This window comes from Coenobita brevimanus, chromosome 84 (genome assembly GCF_032717465.1).
Source record: "Coenobita brevimanus isolate Jiangsu-jjx chromosome 84, ASM3271746v2, whole genome shotgun sequence".
Classification (NCBI taxonomy): Eukaryota; Metazoa; Arthropoda; class Malacostraca; order Decapoda; family Coenobitidae; genus Coenobita; species Coenobita brevimanus.
The window spans coordinates 44,917,091-44,944,450 of record NC_137037.1 but is presented as its reverse complement, the minus strand read 5'-3'; the positions used below and the strand labels follow the sequence as shown (position 1 = coordinate 44,944,450).

Here is a 27,360-nt window from a genome sequence, read left to right as displayed (position 1 = left end):
TGCGTATGGGAATATAAAAGGGAAATACGGGGGAACAAAGTCAGACTGAGATAATTTTGTCTGGATGCTAAAACTTCAGATTGCGTGAGAGCAGTTGCACATTGAAACCGGGCAGGAGAGCTGTGTATGGCAGTGTATGAGTGGCGTATGATGGTGTATGGGTGGTGTATGGCTGGATGGTGGAGTATGGGGTTGCGTGTGAGTGTACTTGGGGTAGGGAGCCGTTTTCTATGTGTGTGGTGGTGGTGGAGGTGGTGGCTGCTACCCCCTGTGTGCAGCGTCCGCAGGGAGGGGAGGGCTGGGGACGAGAGAACACACCCTCCTCCTTACACCCACACCCACCACGCCCACGCCCACGTAAGTACGCCCACACCTACCCCAGTCAAAGCTTAAAGTACCCAAGAATCGCGGGAGTGTGAAGAGAAGTGCGGTGAAGACGTAGGGAAGGTGAGGGAAGGAAAGGTATGGGTGTATGGGAGCTGCTTCCCGTCCTAGCCAGCCACACTCTTGGGCCTACATCGCATCGAGCGAGGGGAAGCACAAGTGGCATCCCCTGAGCCACGCTGGGCCAGAGAGAGAGAGAGAGAGAGAGAGAGAGAGAGAGAGAGAGAGAGAGAGAGAGAGAGAGAGAGAGAGAGAGTGAGTTAGAGAGGGAAGAGAGAGGGGAGGTAAAGAGTGATAGAGAGCAGCCTGGGCACATGTGTATGTGTGTGTGTGTGTGTGTGTGTGTGGCACCCTGCTCCTCCTCCTCCTCCTCTTCCTCCCACACAGTGCCACTATATTGATCACCTTCGCTATTGACCCTACCCTCCCTTCCCTGCACCAAACATCACTATTTGAGATAAGGCCATTATAACAGTTGTGATGCAGTCTTAACCCTAGTGCAATGGTGGGGAAAGGGGGAGGGTGAAGGGGGGAGGGGGCTATCTGGCACTTTTTCCCTCCTTCCCCTCCTTCCTCCATCCAACCCCCTTCCCTCTCCCCCCTCTCTTCTCTCCTGCCTACCTACCTACCTCCTCCTAGCCCAGCCACGCACTCTCACAACCAAGCCAGAAATATTGATCCATTGATTTTCCCCCCTCGTGCTCCTCCACTGTATTTTATTTTCACTCCATGCAGTTGAACCCAGTCGCCGCCCGCCCTCTCCACCACACACACAGTCACCACCACCACACACCACACCACCACCACCACCACACCACACAGCAAGCCCGAGAGAGATAGTTAAACTTGGCGCGCCGTTTCCGTAGACTTTCCCTTACCGCCGCCACCGCACCCGCGAACTCCCACAAAATTGATCTCTCTCTGTGTGTGTGGCGCGGGTGTGTGTGTGTGTTTGTGTGTGTGTGTCTGTGTGTGTAGGTTAAAACAGGCATCGTTGATCAGTCTACCTTGGCCGGGTGACGCGAAAACAGGCCGCCTGCTCTCGCTCTCCTTACTCTCCCCACCACACCACACCAACCACCCCCACCACCATCATAGTTATAATGTCGCCTCCACACTGCACACACCACACCAACACCACACAGTATTACCACAGCCACCGCTGCCACCAACACCACCACCACCACCACCACCACCACACCTCCCAACCACACTAAAAAAAAAAAAAAAAGAGTGTGTGTGAGAGAGTGAGTGAGCGAGTGGCAGAAAACGTGCAGTAAGAAATAATGAAGGATTTGTAAGACGAAGAAGTTATACATAGATACGCGCGCCGTAAACTCTAGAGATCCTAACTTCTTCACGTTCAAAAGCAACTCAGCGGATGCATAATTCGCTCTACAAACATGTGATATTTAGAGGAGAACCAGATTTTTTATACGGTTTAGTGCAGTGAAGTGTAGCTGCGCGTAGGTTAAAAATTACGTGCCTGAAAGAGAAGAAAAGTTAGTATACCTGTCGTGAAAAATAAAGATAGCCAGTGAAGTAATAAAAGTTAATCATAATAATAAAAATAATAAAGTCTACGTAGGTAAAAAAAAAAATAATAATAATACAAGAAAAAAAATATCTATCAAAGTTTTTTTCACGAAGCTCTGTGATGCGAGTGTCAGTGTTGTTGTTGTTGTTGTTTGTGCCGTCGAAGTTGTTGTTGTTGTAGTGATCGTAAACAAAAAATAGAAAAATAATGGTAAACAAGATGCTGCTGCCGCCGCCGCTGCTGCTTCTGCTCCGTCTGCCGTCCCCCCCTCGTCACCTCTGAATCCCTGCATCTCTCCCTCACTCATGTTTCCCTTCTTGATACCACACATGTGAGTACTGCCAGACACCTGTAGAGGGGAGGGGGAGAGAGGGGAAAAAGAGAGTGGAAGAGAGGAGAGGAAGGAAGAGAAAAAGAGAGAGTGAAAGGGAGACTGGAAAAAAAGAGGCGGAGAGGGAAGGAGAAAAAAAGGAGAGGGATAGAGACACAGGAATAGGTGAGAGGGCGAGATGGAAAAAAAGAGAGGAAGAGAGAGAAGGAAGAAAGAGGGTAAAAGGGTAGGGAGGGAGAGGGACAGAGGAATCTGTGAGAGGGAGAGAGGGAAGGAGGAGGGAGAGAAAAAAGAAGAGAGGGACAGGGACAGGGGAATACGTGAAAGGGAGAGAGGAAATAAAAGAGAGAGGAGTGAGAGAGAAAAAAAGGAGAGAGAGGGAGAGGAACAGAGGAATAGGAGAAGGAGAATGAAATATAGTTATAAGGGAGGGATGAAAAAGAAGGGAGAGAAGGAAAGGAGGGTGAAACAAGAGGGGGAGAGGAAATAGTGGGCGGGAGAGATGAAAGATGGTTTGAGGGGAGAGATGAAAAGGAGGGGAGAAGGAGAGAGGGAAAAATAGCGGAGAGGGAGAGAGGGAAAAAAGAGGAGGAGAGAGAGTGGAACACATGAGAGGGAGGGATGAAAAATGGCTGAAAGAGAGAGGAGAAAAAAGTAAGGAGAGGGTGAGGGAAAAAAAAAAAAAAAAGAGGGACATGGAGGAAGGGAAAAAAGGGAGACAAAAAGATAAAGGAAATGCGGGAAAAAATTTTGACGGGGAAAAAGAAGACGGAGAGGGAAAAATGAATGATACGGAGAAAGGAGAGAAAGAAAGGGAGGGGAAAAGCAACACGAGGAAGGAAAAAAAAAAAGGAGGGAAGGGGGGAGGAGGTGGAGGAGGGAGGGAAACTGGAGGGGGAGGAAGGAAAAACGGAGGGGAGAGGAGGAGGGAGGGAAAATGGAGGAAGGAAAAACAACATGAGAGAGAAGGAGAAATGGTAACACAGAGGGGGGACGGGAGAGGAGGAAAATGAGAAGGAAAAAGAGGGAGAAGGGAAGAGAGGGAAATAGTAGTGAGAGGGAAAAATGATATAGGAAAAGGAGAGGGTAAAGAACGAAGGGAAAGAGAGGGGGGGAAAAAAAGGTCAGAAGGAAAAATTAGTGAAGGAGAAAGGAAAAGAGAGGGCGATATTTAAAAAAAAAAAAAAAAGTGACAAAAAAACAGTAATGGGTGGGATAAAAATAGAAAAAAAAAAGATAAGATAAACGACGAATTGATTTTAAAAAAATAGATGAGCGACGGATAGATAAAGAAAATAGATGAGCGACGGATAGATAAAAAAATAGAAGAGACGGATAGATAAAAAAATAGATGAGCGACGGATAGATAAGAAAAAATAGATGAGCGACGGATAGATAAAAAAAAGTAGATGAGCGATATAGATAAAAAATAGATGAGCGACGGATAGATAAGAAAAAATAGATGAGCGACGGACAGATTAAAAAAAAATACGTAAGAGGAAAAGGATGAAAAGTAGAGATGAGATAAAAAGGAGTTAGAGGGAGGGAGGAAAGAAAATAGGTGAAAGGGAAAGGAAACATGCTAGAGAAAGGAAAATGAGAGAGAGAAAATTATGTAAATATCTGTGAGAGGGAGATATGTGTAAGAGAGGAAAATGGATGAGTGGTAGAGAGAGGGAAAGATGAGAGGGAAGGAGAAAGAACGAGGGGGAAAAATGAGAGGGAGGGAGAGCGAACGAGGGAAAGATGAGAGGGAGGGAGGGAGAGAGAAAGGACGAGGTAAAGATGAGAGGGAAGGAGAAAGAACGAGGGAAAAACGAGGGGGAGGGAGAGCGAACGAAAGAAAGATGAGAGGGAGGGAGAATAAAAAAAAAATGGGTGAGAGGGAGATGAGAAATGGGTGAAAGGGAGAGAAAAAATGGGGGAATGGGAAGGATATGAAGAAAGTGAGGAGGGAAGAAATGGGTAAAAAGAATGTAAAATGAGTGAGAGAAACATGGGAGAAATGGGTGAAAGGGGGAGAAAGATAATGCATGAGAGAGGGAGAGAAAATGAGAGCAAGAGAAAATGAGTGAGAGAGAGGGAGCAGGGGAGGAAGATAAAAGGAGGATATTGCTGAGGGGGCAAGAGAGGGTGTGTGTTAGGAGAGAGAGAGAGAGAGAGAGAGAGAGAGGATGAAACTGTAGTAGGGATGAGAAGAAGAGTGAGAAGAGGAGAAGGAGAGAAGAGGGGGGGGAGCGCACAAAGGAATCATGGAAGAAAGACGAAGAGAGAAAGAGAGACAGGTTGAGTGACAGAGAGGATTACTGAGAGAAAGAGAGAACGAGGGAGAGAATGGAAGAATATTACGGAGAGAAAAGAGAACGGAGGGGAGATGGAGAAGGAGGAGGAGGGGGGGGAGGTGGAGAAAGGAAGGAAATTGCTGAGAAGGGGTGAGGGCGAGAGAGTGTGGGAGAGAAAGAAAAGAAAGGGAGAATGGAAAAGTCGGGTCGGAGGGGGAGGAAGGGAGGGGAGAGCAAGAGAGAGTGAGAGAGTGAGTGAGAGAGAGAAAGGACGGAAAAGTTGGTCTGGAAGGGGAAGGGCTGGGGACGGGAGGGGAGGAAGCGAAAGCGAGGGTTGCAAGGGTAAAAATGGGGAGAGAGAAGGGGAGGAAGGGACGGCGAGGGTAGCAAGGGGAGGGAGGAGGGACAGTTAGCGAGGGTAGAGAGAGGAAAGGGAGGGCAGAAAGAGGACAGAGGGAAGGGAGGAGAGACGAGTGCTAGAGGAAGATCCAGAACACCGTAAGTTAACCCTTCTTGCCTGCACAGGAGTCCAGCCTCCACCATTTTTCGAGGCGGATTCCACACAAGACGAACTTCCTACCTGTGCTGTTACTAATCATGGTTTATTATATCCTTAAACACACACACCTTGTCCCCCAATCGTCCATCCCCTTCAAGCTGAACAAAGACGCCTCCCACCAGTGCATAGCAAGCCTGATCTGAAGACGAATTTAGTGCATACGCGACATTTATACCAATTTCATATCAATGATTCCCTTGCGTACTGTATCATTATCCCCAGTCGCTCATCCCCTTAAACTTGGACAAAGAAATCTTAGAAGAGTGCACAGATAACCTGTTCTAAGGGCAAATGAAGTACATGTACGTCGCTTTAACTTGTTCTATTACACAATTTCCCTGAGTATATTTTATCCACATCCCAATCGTTTATCCCTTCAAACCCAAAGACATTATCCGCGAGTGGCACCGATAGCATGTTCTAAAGGTTGTGAACTAACGTGCTTATGCGACGCTGTTACCAATTCTACTCCATCATTTCCTTAAGCACAAGCAGCATCTCTACTGCAATCGCTTATCCCCCTCCAACCTAGACAAAGAAATCTCCCGCTAGTGCCACAGAGAAAGGAAGAGAGATCTGAAGGTTGTGAAGACGAATTTAGCGGGGATGAATGAAGTGCTTTCCCGACGGTATTGCAAACTGCAGTACACAACTTCCTTGAGTATATATAATTTCAACCCCAAACCAAATTCACTTCACCTCAGACAAAGGAACCTTCCGTGAGTGCATAGTGAGCTAATTCTTAAGATGGTGAGGATAAATTACGTGCTTTTGCGACGCTACTGCAAACAAATTTCCTTGAGTATGTAGATTTCAAACCCAAACCCAATTCTCTTCACCCTAGACAAAGAAACCTTCCGCGCGTGCATAGAGAGCTTGTCTTGAAGATGACGTAGGTGATGCTGCTACAAAGAAAAATCGCAGCGAGTGATTACCGGGGAGAAGAATGAGGGATGGTTTAGGCGGACGGCCGGAGTGAAGAGTGATTATTAAACCGCCTTTATTGCGCGGTTCTGCCACGCGCGCAGGAAAAAAAAAAAAAAAAAAAAAAAAAGAGAGAGAAGAGAAAAAGAGAAAAGAAAACAGTCGAGTTATGGCGTGGCTCAAAAGTTTGTGTACCCTTTGCTGTGTCATCTACTTAGTTCTCTTAGACCGCGCCACGACTGTAAATTTATTGGACTTTTTTTTTCCGCGCTTTATTTATTTATTTTTTTTTTCCTCAGTGTTATGGCCATACGCTTGAAACTTAACCCCTTCAATTAAGTAACGCATATTTTTCTTTCATTCTTATTTCCTCCAAGCAATTTTATTCCGCCTAAGGAGAGAAAATTCGTCGTCAACCCCCGTCGCTACAAACGGCTTCTAACATCTAACAAGCAATGGGTCCTATAAATATTAGTTACAATTCGGGTCCTGCCTTCCCTTTTCGTGACTGATGGTTTAAGAAGTCGGGTCAGTTAGTGTTTTTTTCATTTCTTCTTTCTTTTTTTTCTCTCTCTTTTTTCTTCCTGTGTGTTCTCTTGCGCTGTAAATAAAATCTGACGAATGTTTTTTTTTTTTTTCTGCGCGTATTTCTTCTCTTTTTCCAGCACTTTGTTTAATTTCTTTTATCTCTGTTTTTCTCCGCGCCATTTTTTTATGTAAGAAAAAATGAACCAAAGGCTTACAAACCGGCAACATTTATCCCGCACATAATTTGTCTCCCTTCTATTTCTTTTTCATCCTTAGTTTCAGGCCCGTATGCTTATCGGTTAAAAAAGCTCCCTCACACCGTTTCCTGAGCGATTTATTTTATTACATTTCACTGTCCTCTGCTGTTAAATAAATCCTTCCAATATCGCCATACTTTGCATAAATAACGTACAAAGGGATATTAACCACTCATATCCAACAATAAATCGATAAGGGAGAGGCGTTAGGGAAGCTTCCTTACCCGACGAGAATAGGGACCTTTATGTTATTCGCTGGTTCGGCCTCGTACTCTCTCTCTCTCTCTCTCTCTCTCATCCACCATGTTCCCTTACAACCTGCACAGCTTCTTAATTTCTCCATATTTTCTTAGTCTCCATCGCCTTTGTCTTCCCTTCATTCCTTCCTCTTTACTTCGGTCTTTGCGTGGCTCAGTTTCTAATATTATTGCTCACTTTTTTTTTTTGAAGCCAGCGCTGCCAGTGAATTTACGCATTTTTTTTTTTTTATCGCTCATTTTCCGTTTTCCGCATTTTTCCTCTTCATCTTTGGGGCTTCTCTGTCTACGTATTTCTCTTTCTCCTTCCTCCTCTGTGTTTTGCAGTAGATCTAGACTCACTGCTTTCATTTTTACTTTTTACAACTGTGGTTACATTTTTACCAATTTTCTTCGTCCTTTTTTAACCCGTATTTTTGGTTCCATGCTTTGTGTTCTGAGGTGGTTTTTATTTATTTATTTATTTTATTTCCCTTTATTCCTCATGCCTGCGCTAATGCATGTAAATCGGTTATTTTTATCGCTTTTTCTGCGCATTACTATCGTTCAATTTTCATCTTTTGTGTTATTTCTTTCTGTCTATTTTCATATTATTTCATCCCTTTCTCTTCTTCCTTATGCCCGAGCTGAAAGTTGCGTTAATAATTTTACATCTCGCTTACAAATCATTCTCTCTGTCTTTCTTTCATTCCCAGTCTTTGTATTTCGCATTTAGTTTCGTTTTATTTAATCATTTCCTTTTTTCCTGACGCCTCGACCGTATCTGCATTTGCATTTATTTATTTATATATCTATTTATTTATTTATGTTTGATTTCTTCGTGTCCTCTTTTTTATTCTTTATATATATGTTTTTCTCAGATGCTATTTTTGAGTCCTGGGGTCATCCAATTTCTTAAATTTGTGTTTTTCTCATATTTTATTTTCGCATTTTTTTTTTTTTAACTTTCTTTAGTTCCCACCGCTCACTCTCAGCTAAAAATTATTATAATAAAATGTCTGTCGTGATCCGAGAGAAAAAGAAAAAGAAAAAAATAAGCGGACCCTTTAATTCACCTGTTTACCCTTCGAATTAGTAATGAATTATCGAACCGGAAGAAGAAAATGGGACGCGAAGGGGTGAAAAATTGCTTTAATAATACCCACGTAATTCCCCCCCCCCCCGATCAACAATACCGCTTATACGGAAAATAATTTAAGCGTTACAATTATGACGCAGTGGAAGGGGAGGCGAATATTTGCCCCCTATTGTACGCTTATAATCCGAAATCCGATGACCTCCAAAATCCGATGAGGTGTTCTTCATACATTCAGACGATTTTATTCAGTTTTGAAGACACTTTTTCAAACTGGAGGATCAACGAGATGTAGCCTTTCCATAAACCCCCTTTACTGCAAGCTGAATAAAATCGTCTGAAGGTAGCAATTAAAAAAACGCATGTTGAAGGGCTTAAATCTATCCTTGGGTCACACTCTCCCTATAATTTCTCTCTGGTGTTTACGGGTTATAATAAAAATAACGCCAACACGGAATTATTGGGGCCTGAATAATCACTCACAGCCATGCATAAATTTTGGGGCGAAATATTATCAGCCCTATAAAAAAAAAAAAAAAAAAAAAAAAAAAAAAAGGGAACTGAAAAATACAACCTTATACTATTACTATCGATTTTTTTTTTTTTTTTAACTTTAATATTGCTGACTTTCTTTACGCTGAAATAATTACAGAAATGATAAGTTCACTCCGAAAAGCTGATTTGTAAGTTTCCCCCATATTACAGTCCTATACTCCGTTCACACTAACTTGGCCTAAAACTGCCATCCCTCCACCTTGAATGCTGAGTTGTGACATGAGAAAAACGCTAGAATAAGGCGCTAGTCACGAAGACGTGCTAGGGAAAGGATGCAGAGCTGTAGTATTGTCATTTTCCGCCGCTGTGCTACGTGAAACAAAGTTGCAAATGGATGATAATCTGAATCAGGTTAAAGTGAATGAAATATAGCTACACAGATAAAAAAAAAAAAACTAATATATATTCTATACCACATTCCCGATATATTACAAAAAATTACTGAACATTACAAAATCCTCCTTCATATCTCATGCAGGTGTTCCAAATTATTACACTTTTTTAAAGATTTTTTTTTTCCTTCATTCAACCACGACTTATAATTAGGGAACTGGTTAATCATATTCATAGGCGGGAGTGGATCTTTAATGGGAAATCTTTGTGTAATTTAAGGAGCCATTAACGCCTTCACTACGAGGACGTCTTCTTCACCATCTTCTTCATAATTTCAGACAATTTTATTCAGCTGAAGGAAGAGTGGAAGCTGAAAGAGATAAAGCCTTCAATTACCCTTTCACTGACACACGTCCCTCGTAAGATGAATAAAATCATCTGGAGGTAACATGAATAAATAAAAAGCGTCACCGGATTGAATACCAATAAAAAATAAGTAATAAATACATAAATAACTACACGGTACATAAATAAACCGGCGATCTATACCCAGGACTCACTTTACTAGACTTACTGCATAATTCTTCCAATAAAGGATCGTTCACTGAGTACCATAAGTGTCTTCGCAACACCTAATTCTTGGCGATTTATTAAGTTTGTTGCACCCTGACATTAACTTCACATTCCTAAAGTCGACACAGTTTGCCTCAGTAACATACAAAAATAAATACATAAAGCGACATGCAAAATAAATCGCAGGGGAGAATATGATCTGAACAGACTGAATTATCCCTCACATTAATAAAGTAAAAAAGAAAGTTAAATGCAAAATAAATCGGTCAGGGAGAAGTGTTAGGAAATCATCAAAACCTCCTACAATATATACGACCCAAAGAGCCAGAATTATCCCCATATCAATAAAGTATAAAAAAAAATATGTTAAACGCAAAATAAATCGGTGAGAAAGACGTGTTACAAGATTATCCCTAAATTGATAAAGTAAAAAGTATGTGTTAAACGCAAAATAAATCGGTGAGGAAGAGGTGTCAGGAAATCATCAAAACCTGCTAGAATACGACCCAATGAATCTAAATTATCCTCAGCAGGTAAACACGACGAAGGAAGGTCTGAATTATCGCGCCCATAGAGCCATGCCGTATAATAATTCCCGGAGAGCGTGCGCAGGCGTCAGGGATGAGGGAATATTGATCGCCCTCAGGAAAGGTTGATATTCTTGCCCGGGTGCTGCTGCTGCTGCTGGGTCGGGTCGGGTCGGGGTTAAGTCGGGTCGGGATGGGTAGGGTTGGTGCTGGGGTCGGGTCGGGTCGGGATGGGATGAGTTGGCGTTGTGGTCGGTTTGGTTAGGTTGGGTTGGACATGGTACTGCTTGGTGACTTTGGGCTGGAGTGGGGTGGGGTAGGGTGAGTTGGGCTGATTTAGTCTAGGGTGGGTTTGCTTGGGGTGAGGTGGGTTGGGTTGGGTTGGGTTAGTTTAGGGTGGATTTGCTTGGGTTGAGGTGAGGTGGGTTGGGTTGGGTTAGATCAGGTCGGAGTCGCGTGAGGAGAACCCGTTGCCTCCGTCGGCTATATATCAGATACGACCTTGCTGGTGGAGGGATGGGGGAGGGGGAACGGGGGACTGCAGAGGGAGGGTAGGGAGGGGGAAGTAGGGGGGCAGGGGTAGGGATGGTGGCGGAACGAGAGTAGGGAGAGGGAAGAAAGGAGGGAGGATTTGGGAGGGGTATAAAGAGAAGAAGGGAGGAAGGGAATAAGGAGGGGTACAAGGGGAAGAAGGGAGGGAGGGAGGGATAGGGAGGGGTATAAGGGGAAGAAGGGAGGGAGGGAGGGATAGGGAGGGGTATAAGTCAAATAGAGGCAGGGATGGAAACAAAGGGAACAGGAGCTGGAAGTGGACAAAAGAGGAGAAAGGGTAGGAAAGGGAGAGAAAAAGGAGGGTAGGGAGAAGGAAAGGAGATAGGGAGACTTAAAAGGAGAGAGAAAAGGGGGGATTCAGGTAGAGAGGAGGGGTTGAAGGGAGGAAAGGGTAGGGGAATAAGGGGAGGGAGGGGGGAGGCAGAGAAGGGGTTAAGGGTAAGGATGGGGAAACGAGGGGTAGGGTTAAGAAGGGAGGAAGGAGGGTATTGACGATTTTAAGTGCGAACATAAATTTGGACAGGAAGCGTACCTACAACGATTTAAATGCAAAAAAAGTTAGAGAGAGAGAGAGAGAGAGAGAGAGAGAGAGTTGGGGAGGGGGGAGGAGAGAAGGAGTTGTATTGGAGTGCGGGAAACTTGACAAATTAATCATAACCTGAGACTCGATCGAACGCCAGCCCCGCAAGACGGCGGTCCACTAAGTAACTGCTGGACCAAAGACAGTACTCCTTTCTCTCTCTCTCTCTCTCTCTCTCTACCATCAGATGACCCTACAGCTAAGGACAGCCACCAGGAAAACGTAGACTACTGAAGGCTATATTTAACCCTTATGAACTACAGTGTGTGTGTGTGTGTGTGTGTGTGTGTGTGTGTGTGTGTGTGTGTGTGTGTGTGTGTGTGTGTGTGTGTGTGTGTGTGTGTGTGTGTGTGTGTGTGTGTGTGTGTGTGTGAGAGAGAGAGAGAGAGAGAGAGAGAGAGAGAGAGAGAGAGAGAGAGAGAGAAAGCAAATAAAAAAATACGAATACCTAACCATGAATAAAGAACAATGAGTGAATGAGTAAATGAATGAATGAAGGCACCCCGCACTACGCCGCCACGCCGCTGAATGAAAACGCACTGCCATTCATTAGCGAAGTTTGCAGGAAAATTGGGAGCAAAACAATGAGAACAGGAATTTCGCTTTATCTCTAGCCCGAAAAAGAAACCTAAGGTATATTGTTGCTACGTTTACTACTACTACTACTACTACTATTACTACTACTACTGCTCTACTACTGGTGCTGCTGCTACTACAACTATCTATCTATCTATCTATCTATTGCCAAAAGCCTCAATCCCGTAAGGAGTGGCCACAAACAAATCGCCTCCATGTCGCCCTGTCCACCGCCATTTCACTGCCCCGCTCCCAGCTCACACCCTCCTCTCTCGTATACCTCTCCACTAATAGTAATAATAATAATAATAATAATAATAACAAATTATATTCTTATATTCCAATCCATTACTGGCCCATCACGAGTGTAGCGTAAATACAAATAAATAATAAATAACAATAATAATAATCATCATCATCATCATCATCATAATAATCATAATAATAATAATACCGCGTCCCATATCACCCCATTATGTTAGTAGGGTCCCCAGGCTAGGCTCCCGTAATTCTCATCATTTTCAGGACAGGAGACGGCCCTACGCCCCTGGTGGCACTACGGGGTCGAAAAAACACCCACTTACCTCTTGGGGATTCGAAACTTTGCGCGGGTGAGGCTCCGATTGGTGTATTCTATCCACTATACCACTGCTGGGCGTCTGAAATGGAACGAAGGGATCATGAGAGAGAGAGAGAGAGAGAGAGAGAGAGAGAGAGAGAAGCTGTGTGTTCACGGGAGGGGGGAGAAGTAGGGAGGGGAGGGGACGGGAGAGGGGAGGTAATGGGATGGAAGAGGTGGATGACCGATGAGAGAGAAAGACAGAGGGAGGGGAGCGGAGGGGGATAAGAGAATAAGAGTTAAGAGGATTGAAGTAACGAGATCCAAGAGGGGAGAGGAGGAGGAGGAGTCAGAAGAAAGCAGATGAGAGGAGGAAAGGAAAGATAAAGAAAAGGAATAGGGAAAAAAGAGGAACTAGGAAGTGAGGAAGAAAAGAAGAGGAAGAAATGAAGGGAGGAAGAAGAGGGGAAGAAGAGGAATGAAAAAAAAAGATGGGTTAAGAAAGGGAGGTAAGGAAGAAGAGGAAGAAATGAAGAAAGGAAGAAAAAGAGAGGATGAAAAGATGAGAGGAAGAAAATAGGACGGGTTAAGAAAGGGAGGCTGGAAAGAAAAGAGGAGGTAAAAGTATATAGTTGTGATAAATATGATAGGGCGGAAAAATGAAGGAGCTTGGAAGAAGAGGCGAGAAGACAAAAGAAGCGATGAATTAAGAAAAGTTACTGAGATAAGAACATAAAAGACGCACACGAAATGGAGTATGCGATAGAAGAAAGAAAGATGGAAATGGATATGTAAACAAAGGAGAAAAAACAGGACGAAGTAAACAGATGACAAAATAAAAACGAAACCAAAAATTAAAGGCAATGAAATAATACATAAGGCTATGAAATAATCGGATACCAAAAAATGTAAGCAAAAAAAGTGCAACGGAAACGTGACGGAAATGAATAAACTTGTATACATCGATAAAAACTGATACACAAAATATTTCACACCCTCATTTTCATTGGTAGTACAGTAAGAGACAAAAGTTTGCTTACTGTATACACCACTGCGTCTACTTCACTCACAAAATGTTTTTCACTTTCCTCAGTACTCCATCACACCCAAGAGAATCATCTATCGGGAGGGAAGCAAAGGCCCTTATTCTCGTCGGGTAAGGAGGTTCCCTAACACCTCTTCCTAACCGATTTATTTTGCATATTACTCCTTGCTATACTCTTCCGTGTCATTTAAATAATTCAAATACTACCATAATCAGCATTAATAACATAGATTGATGTTAACTAGTCGTGTCCAAAAATAAATAGCTCAGGAAGAGGTGTTAGGGAGCTTCCTTAACAGATGTGAATACGGGACCAAGTTTCTCTTTAAATCAGAATACAAGCCAACTGAGGAAAGTGAGAAAAGAAGAGGTGAAATATTAAGCAAACTTTTGTCCCGGAGTGTACACGTTAATTATATATCTAAAGGCACTGAATGTTATAAGAGACGAATACAGTAAAATCAGTGTGGACAGGATACAATATCACAAACTTCACACGACACCCCAGCATTAGTCTTAGTGATACCGGTACTTTGTTTGAGCATTTAGAAGAGAGATTTATGCAGAATCCACTTTGATGATGTACCTTTTTATCACCAGTATACGAAAAGAAGGAGGAGGAAAAAAAATGAATTGAGAGGAGAGCAGGAGTGGGAAGAGATTGTTTTACACATGAAACATTAAGGAGAGGGAGGGCAGCGTTTCATTCATTCATTCATTCATTCATTCACACAGTCAGTCGGTCAGTCAGTCAGTCAGTCAGCCAGTCAGTTACCCAGACAGGTAGTTCGCATTATCAACTCTCTCATTACCCAGTGAGTCGGCCGATCAGTTAACAATTTTGCTCCTTGTGCGAACTAGCTCAACCAGCCAATTATCATGTTCTCACCCACACTGTTAATTAGCCAGTAAGATAGGTCAGTCCACTTTTTCATTAGCAAGTCTAGAATGCTGAGCTGTATCAGGAGATTAACAACAGAATGTGCTAGTCACGAAGAAGTGTTATGGAATGGATGAAAAGTTGCAGTATTGCTTTATTCTGCTACTGGGTAAGGAGATCAAATTCAAAGGGACGAAAAATACTGTAAATCTCCGCCAAGGTGAATGGACTGTATTATTATTTTTTTTTTAATTCCTCAACTCAACCTGCTCACCTCTCTCATCCGATCGTTTGTCTGTCATATCCTTTCTATCACCTCCCATTCTAATTTTACTACATTTGATCCTCTCACTCGTGTCTTCCTTCTTTGTGGTTCAAACTTCAATAGGATTTTCTTCTGTTTCTACTCTTCTTTAGTCCTCCCCCCTCCACCTCTCTCTTGTCATCTATTTTCCCCCCCGATTTCATTATTTTCTTTTGAGTACCCCCTTCTTTACTCTCTTTCAAACCAACTTCATCATTTTCTTATTCCAATATCTTTTCTTCTTTTCGTCTCTTACACTTTTTCTCTTCTCTGTTATTTCTTTGTAAATTCAAATAACACTCCACTTATACCCTCTCTTTTCTCTCTTTCTTTTATCATTCGCTTTTCCTGTTCCCTCATTTTCTCTCCTCTCTCTCAAACCAACTTGCCTCATCTCTCTCTCTCCAACATCCTCGTCTCCTCAATCATTTTATTCGACGTGGGTCTCATTGTTCTAACCTTTGATATTTGTGAATGGTGGTGCCTCTCTAACTCTCTCTCTCTCTTTCTCTCTCACTCTCTTTTTTCCCTCTCTCCCCCGCTCGAAGCCCCGCCCCCCTTCTCCCCTCTCTCTCTTTCTCTAATCCCCGCCTCCCCTCTTCTTTTAGCCCCTCCCACTTCTTATAGCCCCTCCCACTCCTCTCTCTCTCTCTCTCTCTCTCAGATCAATAACCTGCCCTCACTATTGCATCGGTTTAATTATATCTACTTATTAATACCTATCAATTACACATTTCAAAATTCTCTCTCTCTCTCTCTCTCTCTGGTTATACTCCAATTGACGATATTTCTTTAAGATTTCTCCTACCACCGTCAGACGATTTATTCAACTTAAGGAAAGACACCAGGTTCTAAGGGGTTAATGGACACTTTCTTATTTCTTTCCCACAAATGGTTTCTCTCCAAAACTGAGGAAAATCGTCTACAGGTAGCAAGAACAAAACGAAGACGACGTCATTGATGTGAAGGGGTTAATACAAGTGACTACAGAGGTGTGCGGTACATAGGAGGACTACTGGGACCTAAAAGCAGGCTGTGAAGCCTATGCCCAGAGTCGGTCACATAAAAAAAAAAAAAAAAAAAATCTATACCAGAACAATCATCATCATCATCATCATCATCATCATCATCACATCACCTTTTTTCCACCTAGGGATGTGACTGAGGGTTTGAAGCTGAGGAAAGAGACAGCATGAAAGGCTGAGAATTATCAACATCACGCACTGTGAAATTAGACACACACACACACACACCTCTTACTGAACATCAAAGCCTCCGAAATACCACTCCATATAACAGACCTAAACCATCAGCAGGTAGTTTTGCGGTGCAGTTAGACCCACCTGCAAGACAGAAGAGTTAATTGGTCAACTACAAACTCCAAAAATGGGCGCTAAATCCCAGTCTTGTGCTTCTTCGTGAATCATTCCCCCTGCCAACTCTATCCACTGTCAGTTTCTAGCATCAAATCAGTTGTAGAATAAATCCATAATTCACCTAATCAATGCCATTTCCTGTCAATTACCTGTTCTCATAAAATCTAACCTATAAATAAATCCCAATCCCACCCGCCAATAATGACCCTAATTACCAAGCTCATCACACAGCTTATTAGGAAGTTAGAGCGTTTAATGAGACCACGATTAGGCCCCCATTCGCCGTCAAACGTATAAAATAAACAGTAGCAAAAAAGTCAAACAGATAAAAGCAGGAGCGTAAACCAAAGCTAGGCCGGCCAAGTGAGCAGGGAGGGGGAGGGGGAGCGAGATGGGGAGGGGGAGCGAGAGGGGGAGGAGGAGGAGGAGGAGGAGGAGGAGGAGGAGGAGGAGGGGAGGGGAATGGAGTGGAGTGGAGGGATGGTGTGGGGACTGAAGAGACTGACGGTGGAGAGATGGAGAGGGGATTAAAGAGAGGGAGAGTGGAGGGAAGATTAAAGAGACCGAGAGTGGAGGGATGGAAGGGAGTGGGGACTGAAGAGAGGTGAGTGACGGTATGGAAGGGGGAACTGAAGAGACGGAGAGTGGAGGGATGGAGGGAAGATTAAAGAGACTGAGAGTGGAGGGAGGGATGGATGGTTGGATGGATGAAGAGCAGACTGGTGGAATTAGGAGAGATGGATGATGGGCGGGTGAGGGAAGGGAGATGGGGGTGGAAAGGTGAGTGAAAAGAAGTATGAAGAGGAAGCTGAAGGGATAGAGTGGGGGGAGGGAGGGAGGAAAACGAAGATATCGAGTGTGGAGGGAAAGTTGAGGGTGAAGAGGGAGAGTGAATGGAGAGAGAAAGGAGAAAGCGAAGTACCTAGAAGCATTATGGGGGGGGGGAGTACAACGAATGAGGAGCGTGTGGGAGCGATGGAGAAGTATGCGAGGGAGGGGAATGGAAACTGGAGGGGCTGGGGGGAGGAGGAATGGAGGAGTAAATGTGGAAGGGGGGGGGGCCGAAGAATGTGAGACTGCTTTACAAAAACGAGAAAGATATAGTGGCAGACAAAAGGTAAAATGAAATGGCAGAGAGGTAAGGGAGGGGAGAGAAGACAAGGGGAGTCAGTAGGGAGTGGATGAAGTGGGAGTATGAACAGGGGTGGAAGAGGAAAATCACCGGAATCGGGGTGAGGAGGCAAGGGTGGGGATAAGAGGGGTTAAGACAGAGTAGGGAAGGGAAACAGGGGGGAAGGTGAGAAGTATTTGGGTCCTTGGGGGGTATGGAGGATGAGCTGAGGGAGAAGAGAGGAAGGCAGGTAACGGTGGTATGTAAGAGTGGTGGTGGGGAGGGAAGAGTGGTGGGGAGGAAGAGGGGATGGTGGAGGGAGAGACATGGTTGGGAAGCCGGCGTAAAGGTGTATGTAAGGTCCGAGGGGAATGAGAGGGGGGGGATGTTTGGAAGGGGAAGGAAGATGGGGTGGATGGGTTTGGTGGGGCAGGGAGAGGGGATGGAGATCACTGGAAGACTGGCATAGAGATGCGTAAACCCAAGAGGAAAGAGGGGGTCGGAGTGGAGGTGCGGAAGGGGAGGGCCAGAGTGGAAAAGTTATATGGGGGAGGGGTAGAGGGCAGGAGTGCGGGTGGGGGGACGCTGAGTGAAGGTGTGTGGAGGGAATGGGAGGTGAGAGGGGAGCTGTGGAAGGGGGGAGGCAGGAGAGGGGGGGGGCCGGTGGCCATGTGTGTGCAGGGCCCCGGAGGAGGAGGCAGGGGTAGCGACAGGGGGGACGTAGCTTAGGTCAGTGAACCGCCTCCCGTAGCACCGTAGGGGTCATAGGAGCGATGGTGGAGCAAAGAGGCTGGGTGTGGGTGTGGATGTAAGTGAGGATGAAGGTGTGGGTGGGGTTGTGAGTGTGAGAGTTGTGGATGTGGGGGGTTGTGGTTGTGGGTGTGGGTGCGGGTCTGGGTGCAGGTTATTGGCAGGTGCATGGAGAACTGAAGACTTGCGTGTGTGTAGTTAGTACGATCAGGCAGCCCATCTGTTGGTTTCCCGGTTCACCTACACCTTACACTCTCTCACCCAAACCCATCATATCCTCATCCAGATTCACTTACCCCCACACCCACAATCACTCACCTACACCCTCATTGATCCCCACCCTCACAATCCCACACCCACACCCTCACCGACCCCCACACTCACATCTACATCCAACAGCTGCTTATTCAGACTCACACCCTCGCGCACCTACACTTATAAGAGTGTACGAGGAAAACTGCAGTAAACCCGATGGCCCACGCTAGACAGTTCTTACAAGAGTGACTAACCATGCCCATACCTGTACTCATTAACAAACACTCCAATGTTCCCTAACTCTCATACACACCCAAACCCCTTAACCTAAACCCAGCACTCCCTCACCCTTACGCACACCAACACTCAAACTCAACGCACCTTACCCACACCCAATCCCCCCCCCCCCAACACTTTCTCACCCTCATCCATACTTAAACCCGCAAAATTCTCTCACCCACATCACATTCCCCTCCCCCCACACCCAGTATTCTCTCATCCTCCCACACTCAAGCTCACAAACCCTCTCACCCACACCCACTCCCCCTCCCCCAACACCCAACATTCCTTCACCCTCACTCAAACTCAACACACTCTTTCCCCCACACCCACATCCCGTCCCCCAACACTCAGCACCTGCTCACTGTGTTTGACTTTAATCATTAGTTCCATTCGCTGGTCCGCCCATTAAACCCGGTATTGGTTCATTCACTCACCTGTAGCATCACTCGCTGGTTCTATTCCCCATCCCTCTCATTTATCTCATTCCGTTCTGTTCCCCTGTTTTATCATTTATTCTACTGTATACGCCTCTCTTATTTGCGTCTCTCTCCTTCTCCCTTTATTCGCTTCTCCATTTCTCCTTTATTTCCGAGCGATTTGTTCCCCTCTTCTCTCTCTCTTCGCATTCTGCTTCCCACTCCTCTATCTGTTTTAATATTCTAACATTCCGTTCCCGTCTATTATCACCACCCGCTTCCCTTATTCCTCTCTTTTTTCTCTGTGTATTTTATTATCCTGTTCTATACATCCCTCTTTTATCTCCTGGCATTCTGTTCTCCTCTTATTCGTTTCTCTATCCCCCTCCTACATGGCATCGCATTCTCTTCTCTTCCACCAACTGTACATTTTCTATATCCCCCTCCTTTTATCTCACAGCACTGTCCCACCATTTTCTCTGCTACAATATAATTCATTCCTGAAATAATCCATCTGAGCTTCTATATTTTCCAAGCATTTATACGTCCCCTCCTTTATCTCCTCGCAATCTACTCCCTTCTCAGTTACACCTTAGCATTCCCTAGTACGCTGTGTATATCTCTTTTATATCGACAGAACTACATACTCAAAATGAATGGATGGATGGATGGATTACATATTCAATTTACAAGAATACATTAACAAACCAGAAACAGAAATAAGCTAGTAAGAATGAGATATTAATAATTCTCCTAAACCCACGAAAGGACGACTGTGTGACTTGTTTCCGTCCATAACAGTAATCCAGCAATAAATAAAAGGAAAGGGGACAGACATTTAGAGCACTCAATCTTCATTTCTGCGTATCCATTAAGACAAATATTCTCAAGTAATCTGTGTGGGGTATCATTTATTCAACCCAGCAAGCCTCTCATATTTACCAATTTTGCCATTCCCCTTTCGATAGTGGAGGGACACCAATCTATCCATTTGGTTTAGTGGTCCTGTGGTTTAGTGGTGGGAATAGTCAATCAGAGTGACGGACATCCACAGGTTTGATCCCAACAAGTGCCTGGGGTTTTTTCGATCACGCAATGCCACCAAGGGGAGTAGGATTGTCATCTCCCCCTTAAATGAACTGGACTACGGTACCGATCCCATGCTTTTATTACCTATGCAATCATCTAATCCTTTACCCCCATCATAAGAATAGGGGCTGGGACTGTACTACCTGATCCCGACATTTAAGGCTACTGACCAGTCTCCCGTCTCTGAGTGGCATTATGTGGGCAATGAACCTCAACCTCCTCTCTGATATAAACCCCTGTGGACCATATCTAGTAAGAAGCGCCTTAACCCACGACACCACATTCCTACGGGGCCTCAAAAAATAAAAATAAAAATAAAAAACAAAGCCGGCTGGAGCACCTTAACCCACAAAACCCCTCAAACAAACAAGGCCTCACAAACAAAACCCTTACTGCAATTTGGACCACCTCAGCCCACGATGCCACCTTTCTATACTGCCCCCAAACAAAACCCTACGGCAATATCCCATAATAACACCATCCCTACATCTGACTGACCTGCAGCCCCTCCTCCCCTCCTCCCTGGGGTATCATCTGGCTGCTGGTATATCCGAGGCTAACAATATATCACACCGCATCCCTCTCACCCACACCTACACAGCCCCTGCCTTCTCTCTCTCTCTCTCTCTCCCTCTCTCCTACACCCTGAGTTACACCTCCCCTGCCCTATCCTTTTCCTACACCCTGGGCTACACCTCCCCTGTCCTCTTCCACAGACCATGCACCCCTATACAGTACTCAACCCTTTCGCTGCGGTTGATGCACGGAGGCTTTTGGAGATTTCGTAACATCTCTTCCATGCCGATTTATTACCCATATTACACTTTTATATTTTATCTTTTTAGGTATTTAAACATTTTCAGAATCAATACAATTGCTCTTAGTAAGCCAGAAGAGGACAGAAAGGGGTTATATATAAAATATATCGCTGAGGACGAAGTGCTACGATATCTTCCATACCACCTAAGATATGACCCTAAAACATAAAGATTTTATTCAGCTGGGGGAAATCCCAGTAGTCAGGGGTTTCAAAAACTGTCTCATGTAATCCTTTCTCCGCTAATAATACGTAAGAGAAATTTATTTATGTCAACACCAGACGATTTCGCTCAGTAGAGGATATCCCACGTTGACATAACGTTCTAAAGTAATCTATCCATCAGCTTCATATATATATATATATATATATATATATATATATATATATATATATATATATATATATATATATATATATATATATATACACTGTATGCACATGTATCATTTATCTATCAGAGTATAACAATAGATATAACGCAAATTCCCATTAAACTATAAGTATATATACTTCCAGCCAGGTCGCCCTCTCTCTGCACCCCTAAGCTCCAGAAAAGACCTTAAATTAATATATCTACCTCTTTTAATGTATTTTATTAATCTATAAAAGTCTAAAATGCTGTATATCACACCTAACTCCACTCTCACTTAGCCTATACCTCTCTCTCTCTCTCTCTCTCTCTCTCTGCCCCCTACATTTAAATATTTTACATACGCTGGTAAAAACGAGACTAAATTAATCTATTCATCAATTCTGTATACATTTTATTTATCCAACAATCTCACAATATATCTCACTGAACCCTTCTCTTACCTACACCTCTGTTGGCTGCCCTCTCTCTGCACAAAACACTTCAAAATATGTAAGCTGACGAAAAGACACTAAATTAATCCATCCATCTGTTCTATATGTTGTTTTTTTCATCCCACAGTTTAACAATGTATCACACAAAACCTCTCTTCCACGCTGGCCACCCTTTCCCCCACCCCTTTGGTCCCCTACAATTAAATATGGAGGAGGGTGGGAGGACACTATATTAATCCATCCATCTGTTCTATATCTATTTTAGTCATTTAGCTGAGTCTCACAATAAATCACAGAAAATCCCTCTCTGACCTACACCCACCCTGCTGTCTTCACTCTCGCCAAAAACCTGGACCCTTACACTCAATATACTGAAAGGATATACAAAGGCAAAACCACTGTACAAATTTAACTTTCCATATAGACTTGATCATCGTCCATTACATGTACACACCTTCACACATCCTTGGTTTATCCTATGTCGTTACCTAAAGGCGTTCATTCAACCTGTGCTTTTCACCCACTCACTCAGTTTCCCCTAATCATTACTAGTCACTTAAAGACTAGCAATGTCAGACTGTGGTGCTTAAACATATATTTTCTTCATCAGTACATGTATTCCCACTCACTGTACTTTCACCAGGCCATATTACAATGTCAGAACGCAATGGAAACTGTCTATATATAAGTCCGCTATTTCTACCTTCCTCTAATCCAATCCTTAACCACTCAGTAGGGTAACACCACCATTATTCGCAATGTATTCATCACCATCCTGCCATCCATTCATTTTAAATCATGTCGAAAATGGTTACAAAACTAACATGAGGTGTTTGCTCTTCTTATTCCCGTGTCCCTATTTAACCATTCTCGATTAACTTTTCTTTTCATTCTCGTGTCCCTCTTTCAAATACTTCGTGTCTGTGTTGCTAGGAAATAAATTTATTCTTCGTGTCCCTCTCCTAACCACTCTCCTGTCCCTCTTCTAAGCACTCGCGTGTGTCTCTTCTAACTGTTCACGTGTCTTGTGTGTCGCAGGGATGAATTATTATTGTGTATATACTGTCCCTCATTCACGTGTTCGTCTCCTAACCGTTGTCGTGTCTCTTTGCCGCAGGGTGTCACCGGGCGTCAGAATGGCCATGTCCCCCCAGCAGTTCTGCCTGAGGTGGAACAACCACCAGTCCAACATAGTGTCCGTGTTCGAGCAGCTCCTCCAGAGTGAGTCCTTCGTCGACGTCACCCTGGCCGTCGAAGGGATGATGCTCAAAGCTCACAAAGTCGTCCTCTCCGCCTGCAGTCCTTACTTCCAGGTATGGATGTCGTGTTGTTCATTATAAACAACTTTTCCCACCACCGAAAACAGTGCAAGACAGGTACAACAGATCACAACTGATTCCAACACCAGAGGAACGGTGGAAGCAAGAAAAGATGACAAAGACAAACCAGACAAATCAGCTAAAAAACAGGCAGATGTACTCCACGCTGAAAGCCATCAAACAAACACAGCAAACTAAATACCCAGGAAAGCTATTCACAACAGCACATTAATAAAACACCAGCTACTAAAGATAGAATTCAGGATGTTTATTCACAAAGCCGTCCTGTCCGCCTGCAGATAATAATTGATCAAGGACGTTAAGTATCCTCGACGTTAAGTATCCTCGTCAGTCGCCAGTCCCATAACTTATCTTTTTAATGTAAGTCTTGCTATCTCCAGATGATTATATTCAGCTCTGGAGAACTGAAAAGGACAGATATACATTTCACTTAACTCGTCATCGGATTACAGACAAAGTTCACGGTAATTATTCACACACTCGTCTTCTCCGTCTGCAGTCGTCACTTCCAGATGCAGATGGGTCCAGTGTGTACAACTGGGTAGAGTCAGGAAGGAGGGTGACGGTGGTGAAATCGGACCCAGGACTGAAGAAGGATGGGTTCAAGATGGGTAGAAAGGTCCAGGAAGGGTGGAGGGGTTCAGGAAAGGAGGAAGGGTTCAGGATGGGAGGGAGGTTTCAGAAATAAGTGGGCGGTTCGGAGGGAACGATGAGTTCAAGGAGAGTGGGTTTAGGGAGGAGGAAAAGCTCAAGAAGAAGAGAAGGTTCAGGAGGGACGGATGGATTCAGGAGAGGTGGGAGGGGAGGGAAATTCAGGAGAGGCAGAACTCAATAGAGGAGGGAGGATGGGAGGGAGAGAATTTGGAGAGTACGTAGAGAGAGTATTCATACAAGACCAATGAGACAACAGAACACAGCGAGAGAAGTGGGAAGGAAATTAAGAAAGAGTCCACGGCAATTATTCTCATTCACAAGGAAATTGAGAGACAAAGAGAAGCATACAATAGATGAGGAATACCATAAAACATAGGAATGGGAGAAAGGAAGGGAGAGACGCAATTACAACGAAAGGTGACAGGGAGAAGTTGGATCAATCATTGCACTTAAGAAGACATTGCAAGAGGGAAAACAAATGAAAGGAGGGGGAAGCAGGGGGAGGATAAAGACAGGAGATAAGGTGAGGTGCGAGGAATAGGCGAGGGGAATGATGATAGCGATAATAGCAACGAGGAATAACGGAGGAGGTGGGGAGTATCACGAGAATGACAGGGATAATACGCAAATGGAGGAAAGTTGATGAGAGAGAGAGAGAGAGAGAGAGAGAGAGAGAGAGAGAGAGAGAGAGAGAAATAGTAGGTGAACTTTTGTCCCCGATAGTACCTTGTATATGGTGTGGCGTAAAAGTGCGTATTGATTTTGTCATTCTGATGCCGCACTTTCGTTTCCTTGCTTTTTGTTTTTTCTCTTGATTGCTGGTTTGGATACGCTTTGTTTTCTATTCAAATTGTAGGCTAAAACCAGATGATTTTGTTATGCCAAGAGATAATTCCTAGCAGTCATTGTGTGTGTGTAACCGGGTCGCCGGGTCGGTCAGGATCACTTGATGGTCGTGATCGTCAGCTTTTACCCTCCCGGAATGGAGCCGAGAGCTCATATAGTCCGATCTAAGGGCAAGACTGTGACCTTCACACACGCACACACCCGTCCCCTTGCTCAAGGGGGACAGTAACCACCGACTTCGTCAGTGAAACTTTTCGCAACCTGAGCGAGGCGCGAACTCCCGCCTACCAGATGGCAAGCGAGAACGCTACCACTGCGCCAGCGAGCGGTGTGTGTGTGTGTGTGTGTGTGTGTGTGTGTGTGTGTGTGTGTGTGTGAGAGAGAGAGAGAGAGAGAGAGAGAGAGAGAGAGAGAGAGAGAGAGAGAGAAAATACTGGTTAAGAAAATACACCACGTTATGTGGAAATATATGCTGTACACAAAGGCTTTTAATCTGACGGCCATAATAATACTTCAAGATAAGGAGGGCAAATTAATGAGAAATGCAACTAAGAGGGTCCATCAGTAAGAGATTATTAAACAGGAAAACTAGAGATAAAATTCGCCTCTGTATACAAGTTAGAAAAATGCAATGCCCTGTAAATTTGTCAACACGATACTGTTTTCATTTTAACTTGGCCTACGACTGACATCTCTGCATCTTCATATTTGTGTTTTAGCAGTAGATTACTAGCGGTGCTAGTCACGAAGAAGCGCTATGAAAATGACGTAGAGTCGAACCGAATCTTTCCTGCCGTTCCAGTACGTGAAATAAACCGCAAAAGGGCGAAAATTGAGGCCAAGTTAATTCAAGAGCATAACTCTTCATAGCATAGCCAAAAAATAACTTGTTTAATCAAATTACTTTTTTAATTTTTATACGTGATTTTTTTCAACTTAGGAGAGATTTTTGGAACGTGGAGGCAGATACATCCTTCAATAAAACCTTCCTTAATAAACACATCCTCCTTGTGCTAAATAACATCGTACAGAGATAGCAAGTGAAAAATGAAAGAGGCATCAGGGAACGGGTTAACAGATTTACGGCAGGGATGTAAGGGAGCAAGGTGGGGAGGAAGGCAAGAGCAAGGAGTGGGGGGCAAGATTGAGGGGAGGGGAGAGAGGGAGGACAGAGGGAGGGGAGAGAGGTAGGACAGCGGGACAAGAGGGAGGCAGGACAGGAGGGGTGACAGGTATGAAAGAGGTAGGGGAGGGAGGGAGGCAGGACAGAGGGAGAAGAAAGGAAGCAGGACAAAGGGAAAAGAGGAAAGCAGGACAAAGGGGAAAAGAAAAGAAGCAGGACAAAGGAAGAAGACGGGAGGGTGGACTGGGGAAGAAGAAAGGAGGAAGGGCAAAGGGAGAAGAAGGGAGACAGGACAGAGGGAGAAGGGAGGCAGGACAGAAGGAGAAGAAGGAAAGAAGGTAAGATAGGCGATGCTTGAGTCACAGCCCAATAATCACCCACTCGTGACAGTGAAACAAGCAGCAGGGAAGCAGGCGGTAAGGCAGCAAGCACATGTGAAACAGGAAGCAGGGACCAAAAAACGAGTGGAGCAGACAGCAGGTAATAAAACAGTACTTGTGAGGCAGTAAGAAGACAGCAAGTACAGGTAAACTAAGAGGGCATTACGGGAAAAACAATAGGGATGGGAAAAAGTAAAACAGACAGGCAGGGGTAAGAGAGGCATCAGGGAAGGGGAGTATGAAACTAAGCAGGGACATACAATCAAACACTAAATTTTCCCTTTTTCCCCTCCTACAGGCGGTGTTGGCGTCACATCCGGACAAGCACCCCATCGTGATCCTGAAGGACGTACGGTACACGGACATGCGGGACTTGCTGGACTTCATGTACCGAGGTGAGGTGTCCGTTGACCAGGACAACCTCTCGGGCTTCCTCAGGGTGGCCGAGTCCCTCAGAATCAAGGGGCTTACTGAGGTCAACGAGAAGAAGCGCCTCGAGACCACCTCCACAGCGTCCCCGGCCTACCTCCTACCGCAGGCTATGTCGGGTGCGGCGCCCCCGGGTGTAGCGCCGGGGGTCGTGCCTATCGCCCCCCTCACCCCCATAGCCGGAGACCCCCCGCCCCTCAAGAGACCCCCACTCTCCCCCTCAGCCACCTACGGGGCCAAGAGACGGCGAGGACGACCCCCTAAGATATCAGGGGAGGAGTCCGAGGGCGAGGTCGGGTCTGTGGCGGGGTCGATCTCGGCGGCGGAGGGCGAGGACAACCGTAGCGAGACTGAGGTCAAGGTGGAGGTGGAGGAGCCCAAGGAAAACCCAGACCCCGATGACCTGAGTAACAAAGAGGCAGACACTAAGGTAGGTCAGGTCATGAGTGGGAGGCTGGTCAGGCGTGAGTGGGTAAATAGTGGTGTGTGTGTGTGTGTGTGTGTGTGTGTGTGTGTGTGTGTGTGTGTGTGTGTGTGTGTGTGTGTGTGTGTGTGTGAGAGAGAGAGAGAGAAAGAGAGAGAGTGAGTCAGAGTTTGTGGGTAGGACGAGCGGCACAGCGAGGGAAGGGACAGTGGCAAGAAGGAAGGGGAGGGAGGAAAGACAAAGAGAGAGGTGAAGAGGAAGGAAAGAGAGAAGGGAAGGCAGGACAGAGCGAGAGGAAGGGAGGAAGGAGAGAAAGAAAGGGAGGAAGGCCAGAGAGAGGGAGGGGAGGAGAGTCAGGAGTCAGGAAAGAGGGGGGATGGGGAGGGGAAGGAATGCAAAACAAAACAGGGGAGGGGAGAGGAGGCAGGACAGAGGGAGCGAGGGCTTGAGAGGAGAGGAGGGGAGACGAGAGGGGGGGAGGGGTGGGAGGAGGGGAGGGGAAGACTAGGGATATCCCATCCGAGTGACTCCTGCAACGCACCTGCCATCCCAACCCCTCCATATCCCCCACCATCCCCACCCGCCTCCCCACCCCCACCACCCACACCACCCCCGCCTGTTGCACTAATTAACTTGCTTCATA

At 45.1% G+C, this 27,360-nt stretch overlaps 1 protein-coding gene across 1 annotated transcript in view; it reads left to right on the top strand.

Annotated features, from left to right (window-relative positions):
- The first annotated feature begins 2,120 nt into the window (after positions 1-2,120).
- The window catches only part of LOC145410235 (uncharacterized), a 91,408-nt gene continuing 66,168 nt past the window's right edge, over positions 2,121-27,360 (top strand). Inside the window, exons 1-3 of the mRNA XM_080280456.1 lie at positions 2,121-2,252; positions 22,639-22,834; positions 26,163-26,723. Of these exons, the coding sequence (XP_080136582.1) occupies positions 2,227-2,252; positions 22,639-22,834; positions 26,163-26,723 (783 nt within the window). The 5' untranslated portion in view covers positions 2,121-2,226. The remainder of the gene's footprint in view (positions 2,253-22,638; positions 22,835-26,162; positions 26,724-27,360) is intronic.